At 42.3% G+C, this 8,396-nt stretch overlaps 1 protein-coding gene across 6 annotated transcripts in view; it reads left to right on the plus strand.

Annotated features, from left to right (window-relative positions):
- The first annotated feature begins 765 nt into the window (after positions 1-765).
- The window catches only part of LOC108628255 (pleckstrin homology domain-containing family G member 5), a 67,009-nt gene continuing 59,378 nt past the window's right edge, over positions 766-8,396 (plus strand). For 2 of the 6 annotated variants that reach the window (XM_018030042.2, XM_018030043.2), the window contains exons 1-4: positions 772-3,978; positions 4,107-4,513; positions 6,109-6,199; positions 6,405-6,498. In XM_018030042.2, coding sequence (XP_017885531.1) covers positions 3,819-3,978; positions 4,107-4,513; positions 6,109-6,199; positions 6,405-6,498 — 752 coding nt within the window. In that variant the 5' untranslated portion in view covers positions 772-3,818. Of the gene's footprint in view, positions 3,979-4,106; positions 4,514-6,108; positions 6,200-6,404; positions 6,499-8,396 lie in introns of all 6 variants that reach the window. The other 4 variants (XM_026816353.1, XM_026816354.1, XM_026816355.1 and 1 more) reach the window with 4 other exon arrangements.

The following is an 8,396-nucleotide window of genomic DNA, read 5'->3' on the forward strand; positions in this document are numbered from 1 at the left end:
GCAACATGTTGCTACCGTGCTATATCAATACTTATATCTCATAGAGCCATAAAACGTGGCTGCAGTAAAAAAGGCGAGTCTCGTTATATTCGACAGAACTCATTTTGCAGCTACCAAATATCGAACGCGACATTAGGTTTTCCTCTCCCTGCATCAATAAAAGCGGCAACATGTGCTTTACGCTCGTTTTATAGCCAGGCTAGTTTCCAGAAACTTTTTATAACAACGTTGCTGATATCCGCGAACGTTCCCCGCGGACATTAACGTGTTCCAGTGCTACATACTGCGATGCGCTATGTATAGCTTGTACAAGCTTCCTGGATCGATTTCCACAAGAGCGATGCTACCTACAAAAACGTCATCCAACTTTTGTTAATTTATTCTTACCGAGGTGTTTCACCTCGACGACTTCGACGTTCTTGACACGGAAGCCACACAAATAACGAAATCTTACGTTTCAACGTCTGAAGACAAAACAGCTGAATTCTACGTGTACCTCACATACATTTTATATCTTTATTAACAGAATCACTAATTAGATTGTGAATGTATTTATTATACGTACACATTTCTTACTTCGTATTACGTACTTAAATATTCAGAATTCAATGATTTGCGAAAATAGCAAAAGTTTTTAGTTAACGATTTCCGTTGAACAACCGTGGAAAATCGCATGACATTTAATAGACGAATGAAGAATTGAGAACCACTGATATGCCACATTTTTCCTTCACCGATTGGCGCGGTTTCTTTCCCGATCGGTTCCACCGTTTCATCAAATGTCAGTCGGTCTCCTTCCTGCCACGGTCTCTCCCCACTAAGTCCCGAGACGTTTACTCACCTCGTCTCACCTGTCTTCTTAATTTCTCGGCAAAGCGCGGTGCACGATTTTCGCGCTCGTGTTGCGAGATCACCCAAGACCGATAAAACCGGTGGATCGTCTTGATCGTATCATCGTTACCGAAGATCGAGCCATTCCCACTCGCGATTAACTCGTGAACACCGCGACTACATGTTCGGATCTAAACGGATCTTTTATCGTGAATTTTTGGGGACAAATACGTGCACTGGATTACGTTATCACGGTGATAAGACCGGCGCGTTCCCAATCGGCCAGCGGTGATCCCAGACATCTGTTTTTTAATTGCTTTGTTTACTATAAACCAGCCGCGAATGGATTTTATTGTGTCGAACGGATCTTCATGTATAACATTGTTCGGATTGTGACTCGTGGAAACCAGAACGGGAACAGTGACAAAACTGTGGCAAATTGAGTGTGGAATATTTATCAGTGAAGACTTGATAATCAGCGCATTGTGAAACCGCTTGAGATCGTCAGATTCGAATAACTATCGTGATCGGAGGTCAATGGACTTCCGTGTACGTGCGATATATTCTCTTATTCCTAATTATTCCTCCCTGTTACGAAAGTAGTAAGGAACGCGGAGAATAGGACCTTGAATTTCGTTTGATTTACAGTTGACTTTGTGGTTGCGATTAACGTGCTAAACAATCCGTGCAAATCTGTTCACGTGCGATTTCGTTTGCTATTCGCAGATGCATTCGGTTTCCGATTATACCCAGTTTCGTTTAAACTCGCGGTGCCATAGTTCAGTGTGCCATATTGCAACTATTATCTGTCTCCGTTGTTCTAAGATGGATCAAGGTTTGACTGTTGCATAAACCGCATGGTATTTATTATGCAACCCACCGTTTTTAATTTGTATTAATTCGTAGAAAACGGCGACACTCGCTTCCTCAAACCAATTAGCTCGCGTATAATAATTATGCCAGAATCGGTTAATTGTGGAGAATTAAAAATTGCAACCCGGATGATGTAATAAAGTTGTTTGGGAATTCCACGCGTCTATCAGAAACAGTTTTTAAGATTCCTTTTAGTCGGTTCTAATCGAGTGAACTTCGCGCCACCTTGAACAATCTTATCGGCGCATTCACGAACGTGGCAACGGGTTACGTGGTGCATCGATTTAACTAGTGTAAATTTCGAGGCCGGAATCGGGACGCGCTGATACTAGCAAATTTCGTGGATTTTCCTGCCCGTCAGCTTTCTATATCTATTTTTAACCGACTCATCGTTATCGCATTAATATCAATAGGTACGAACCGCGTCGCCGGAATACCCCGCCATTAATTTATTTCAAGGGGAGAAGATAATCGGCGTTATCTCCGTGTTCATTTGTGTTGCAAATTATTGGAAGGTAATAGAAAGGAGTACGAGGAAAATAATACTCGCCGGTTGTACATTTCCGCGTTCAACTACGCTGTTTTAATCATTGTCAGCTATACGTTTTTATGCCGCTATCGAGGTGCAAACACGTTATTGCTCGCGACGATTCGTAAGTATAAGGCTACGATAACGTCGTGATATGCCGCTACCTTTACGATAGCGTTAATTGTCGATGACGAAACGAAACAGTAAATGCATTCGCGTCTCGGTTGAACGGCGCTCGCTACAAAAAAGAACCCGTGGAAACGTTCCGTTTCCCGAACGAAAATTTCACGAAATTATAAACTCGCTTCCAATATTGAATATCGATTTGCATTCAATAATACGTTAACTCAATTCGTTAATTTAAAGCCGACGTTTTTATCTTCTCAAACAATATCAGATCGTAAAGCATTTTCGCTATAAAATTCTTTATACAGAGGTTGCACGCTGCACTCATTTTCTCAGAGGAGGAAACTATAAAGAATGAAATACTCTGATGCAGCTTAGCTCTTTTATATAACTTTTGAAATGGAAAACAGAAACCATTGTATATTGACATAAATGAGATAGTGAGAAGAGATATGTATTTTGTTGATCAGTCGCGAATTTATCGTTTGTGGAATGGGAACATTGATAATAGTTAACGCGAAACGATTTGTTAATGGAATTAGCGGATACGACGATATTCGAACTCAGCCGATAGCCAATCCCAAAATCAATAACTAACCGAGAAATTAGTAACTAAACCATCCCTATGATTGATAATAATTTCCGGTCTCCAGTAACGGTCAGTTAATTTAATTTAGACCTTTAATAAATCCATCTCGGAGTAAATGATGCGTGTTAACTGTTGTTCCAATTGATTCATTGAATATCGATATACGCTTAAATTTATTCCATATATGCGCACGATGTCACATAGTAACCCAGCGTCGAACGTAGCTTATTAATGAAACCGTATTTTCCGCGTATTATAACTTGGAAACGATCGCCACGCTCGTTTAAGTCGTCAGTAGCCCAACCCACAGGTCTGTGATTCAGGATCCGTTCCGTAAAAGAGGCCGACAAATGGTTAGAAAGGGGCGCCAGGATCCGACTCGGAACAGCATTATCACCACGGAAGTTTGCGCATTGTTCGGCCACGATTTGCTCGATCAACGCTATACAGCGCAAGAACAATAAACTCCGTCCCGTAATGGAACGATCATCCTTCACGCCTGGCCCGTAACAATTACACGATTTACGCCCGGCCATAATGCGATTCTATTGATCTGATTCACCGGTCTGACGCGGGGAAGAAGCTGGCGATAATCTAGGATCGACAGGGAAATCCGCTTTAATTGTTCGCTAGAGCGCGTGTTGCCCTACCCATTTTATCGGCGCGCCGCTCGCGTGATTGGAGTCGTACGTGAAACCCGTCCGTTTATCCCCGACCCCGATGAACCGCGGCCAATTTCCACCGGCGGATGAACTTTTTCTTGGGCACCGAAACGCGGCCGACTCGTCCGGCGGATACGCGACGAAATTTTTTTGGAGCCTCCGGGCGCTGTGACGAATAAAAGAAATACGACTACGTGTATGTGTGTATATGTGTAAGAATATCGAGCTTGGCACGATGACAACGCTGAGGAAGGATGAGAAGAGAGCTCCGAAGAAGACGAAGAAGTCTGCCCCGAAAGCCTCCAGTCGGAACGCGAAGGCTACGAAGCAGGTTCCTGTGCAGGACAGTGAATCGAGAGTGGAAACAGGTACCGCTCAAGTAAAAGAAAAAGTTTTCGGGATATTCCACGTTCGATAAATCCCTCGTTGCTTTACCCCGTGTCATATTTGTACGACGTGGAAGACGGCGGGACGAAGTATACGAATTTTTTTTCAGAGAAACCGCAAGGGAGTTTCGTGGACCCCGACATTAACGATAACGTGCCGGAAGATGTGACGGAGAAGGCCGCACGGTCGAGTGGGCGATTTGAACGGAAGTCGTTCCGTCTGAAAATCGGGTCGCTGATAAGGGGTAGCGCCGCGGAGTTACCGGCGGTGATAAATCGCGGACTGCAGCCTATTAGGCGTAGCTTGAGCTTCAGCAAGGACTTGAATCGTCTCCAGGAGCCGGCAAAGCCTCACAGAACGACTAGCGTGCAATGGTATAACAGTCTAGTGTCTTTGGTGGAAGATGAATGCCTCGACGAGCAGGATTGCGCATCGTCGAGAAATAGCGAGTCCGAGGAGCTACTTTCACCGAAGGTTCAAGTCAGCAGGACACAGAGCCTCATCGATACCACTTTCGTAAGGGCTATTTTATACAAACAAAATTATTACGTATCCCATCGATGTCCATGCATGGTATTTCTGAACGATGCTTTAACTGGGTAGAAATCTCCCCTGCGTCTCGATTGAAGTTTAATGGAATTGGTAATTACATACGTACCAAATATCCGTCACGATAATTAAGGCTCAATGAATGTTTTCATCATATTTGAATAGGATTTTAAACGGATTTAAAATGAAAATCAGGCCAATGGAGAACGCTAGTCACTGAATGTGCATTTAGAATTTAATATAAAATCCGATAGGGTGAAACGTGATGACGGAGATTACCCCAATTTTTTAATATGCACTTTCGACCCGGTCGATCGAAACAATATGCACGACGAGATTATGAGCGGTTCATTGCATGAGAATTCTCCTCGCTGACTGATTTCTATTTATTTTACTCTAGTCAATGCGAGAGCACGCTCGAATATAATCTGCGAATTGCTTGACACATTGCAAATTCGAGCCACTCAAGCTCGAGTACGTTCTCCTATCAGGTTAAATTGATATACATTCATTGGGTCAGATAGGCTTCATCGAAAAATGAAACTAACTGCGATGCTCTAGTAATTAGTGAAGGTAACAAAATCTGGTCCACTTTCTCTCGCCTCTTCGATACGCGACCACGTACTATCGTATCGAAAGTCCATCCGCTCTAGTCGATGAAACAATAATAATAATAATAATCCCCTTGCCGCTTCGAAGGCGCGGCCAAGTCGTATTGATAACGGTTGACGTTCTCAGAGATAAATTAATGTTCGATCAAATATAAGATCGTGCGTCTTGACAAAAATAAACAATTTCCATTTTCCATTAATTAACGGTAATAATATTCTGCAAATTTTTTTTATTTAAAGATGACCGTTGAGTATCTGAAATTCCACTTTGAACCACGAACCAATTTTCGAGTAAAAGTTTCCTGGTTTCGTTACTTTCCAATACGACCAAAGTATCTAAACCCAGATCAAACAGTGAGAGGATCGAGACCTGAATCTTCAATGTCGCTATAACCATCAACGAGTACGTGCATTCGTAGTTCGGTAATCCAAATAAAGCTGAGCCAACCACAAGTCCTTTTCGTGGATCAATATAGCTTTGTCCTAATCAATCCCGGGACTGTAAATATTTGGCTGGTTTCCGACTAAGCCTTTACGATTTTTTTCTAAATATATCTCTGTATCAGGAAAAAGTTAGTCCAAGACTTACACCTTAATTCGACGCGTCTAATCACGTTTGATCGTGGGAGGCACATTAAGAAGCTGGAAATACCCTCACCGGTATAGCACTACAGGGGGAAAGATATCTTCCGCGACCATGCTAAAAAAGGATAGTTAGGTCAATGCAAATACAAAGGGCTTTTAAGCCCGCCAGTAAATCCCGACCGAAACAATTCTTGCATGGAATGAGGATCCTCTGTCTTCTGCTCGGTGTACATCTTTTATCGAGACCGGAACGAACCTCCCGCTGAATCTCTCTGTAACCCTTTTCGTTAGCCGTGCATCTCACTGGGTTAATTTTCGAACGCATCCGACCGTCACGGTTATGTAAAGGAAATTGCATGGTTCCAGCAAGCGAAGAATCCGAGGAGACGCGTACACGAGCTGCTAAGTAGAACCGCCTCTTACGGACGTCACAGCGATTATTATGGTTCCGCCATAGGTAATTTCACATTTTTATTTCCATCTTATCACACAAATGAATTAACATTTAAACGATAACAATAATAAATCCATGATCTCTTATAACTGAAGATTAAACTTTGTCTTTTAATTTCGTGGAAGAGTTAAGTTAAAAAGAAAAAGCGCAACGTGGAAAAAGTGCAACCGCGATTGAAGAAAGTTTCACCTTCGTTTTTCTTTTCCAGATTTAAGTAATCCGCTCTGCGAGGCAAGTAGTAGCCTTCCCGCTCTTACCACGCACACTACCGCAAACGAGAGTTACAGCGAGCCCGGCATCCAGTAAGTAGTAACATAAGATTTACCTTCTTCTTATTGAAACTTGTCTGGAAACGAACGAATCCCTAACAACGACGTATTAGAAAGAATGAGAGACGATATTTTTAAAAGAAAGTTTGCTCGACCGATGTCTTGAAATGGTGGCTCCAATTATTTTCTTAATTAACAAAGTACTTGCGACCACATATCACGCCCACAGGCGAAGTTTTCCGCTAGTACCCCGTACATAACTCATTATTTATTGGGTCCATTGAAGCTTGAACAAATAGAAGGAAACTGATGTTTTACGAAACTCCATTGAAACACACTGTCGAACAATTATCTCGTATTCTCCTCTTAATTAAAAAAATGTGCGCGACTCAGCATCGGCGCTCGAATCAGATGGCTTTTTGTTATCAACGACGTTCAGTTAATTAAAGTCGCTTTCGTATCGTGGCGAGCAACGGCGCCGCGTTCCTTTTGTTTAAAGGAAACTCGGAGCAAATTGCATCCGGGAAAGGGTTGATTTACGGGGTTGCAGACAGGAATCTCGTAACTCGTGTTTCGACATTACCCCCACACGCTCCATCCGCCTCTGACATGCATCTGCGGTAAAACACGAAAGGGATTCAGCTCTCCCTTACGCTATCAATTTCAAAGGAGATGCTTTTACCATGGAAAAAGTAGGATACCTTTGAAGCTACTTTCAACTGATCGATGCTGACAATGAAAAAGAAACCCTAAATTAGTCTCGACTAGCGTCAAATGAGAAAGAACGAGCTTTACCACTCTCTCTCTCTCTCTGTTCTTCAAGTCATAACGATGTAACTAACAATCGTTTCGAAAGTCGAATAGGAGAAGCCTAACAAGCCTCCAGATGTTCTTGCTGAATATAGGTACCTACTCCCAGTTTCGTCCGAGTTTTGTTTCAAGATTCACGAACATTTTCATTTTCATTCTTTCACGCGGGAACGAAGAAGTCATTCGTTACCACTTCGAATCACCTTGTACTACAAAGGCATAAGTTTACGTGCCACGTACGTAATTGGTTCGACCCAGTTGCTAACAATCCCGAGAAGTACCCGAGCCGCGCTAGCCCTGAGCAATTCCGGTTATTCTTTCTCGTGGATGAAAACGAAAGGTACGCGCGGTACACGGCGAAACCTCTTTCGTCCTCTCTCTCTCTCTCTTCTTGCTTTCTTCCCCCACTCTTCCTGTCTCTTGTTTTTAAACTAGGTTGAGAACAATGATTTTTAGCCGGCGCGCCGCTGATAAAACTACTGAAAAGTATCTTTGAATGAGGAATTTTAACGTTCCGCATAATGAATACCAAACTCTGTTGCTTCTTCCTTATAAAACGCGCTTTAGAAATAACAAATAGCATTGTGCCATATATTAGTCATATAGATATATTAGAGTCTGTGTGCGTTTAAAGGGTTGAGATAAACGCGCTGCTTTTCGTCCAAACGAAACGGCGATACAATTCCGGCTCGCGGTCTATGTAGGATACAACTATATTTAATTTTCCTTGAAAGGATCGGAGAGAAAAAGGAAGGAAACGTTTCCTCCTCAACGTAATCTTAGTAATGCCTACGTTGAGGCCCACACACGGACAGAACGAAACGATGAGGAAAGGTTTTAATCAGCAGTGCGAATAGAGGTTCATTTATACTACCCGCGAGCCGTGAATGTGTCGAACAGAATGAGAGTACCGTCGGACCACGAATTTATAGTGTTTTATCATTGTTCTTGATTACTAATATATTTAACCCACGATCTTCTAATGTATAATAGAAGTTCGTGGGTTAAACAGATTCAATTGTTACTGGTACTACTTCTGAAGTATTCGAGATACAAGGCAATTATTTTGTAGCCAATAGCAATACTTACAACTTTTATTTGAAACATTTCTCGAAATTTTT

Source organism: Ceratina calcarata, unplaced genomic scaffold (assembly GCF_001652005.2).
Source record: "Ceratina calcarata isolate Rehan_Ccalc_2016 unplaced genomic scaffold, ASM165200v1 scaffold514.2, whole genome shotgun sequence".
Lineage (NCBI taxonomy): Eukaryota > Metazoa > Arthropoda > Insecta > Hymenoptera > Apidae > Ceratina > Ceratina calcarata.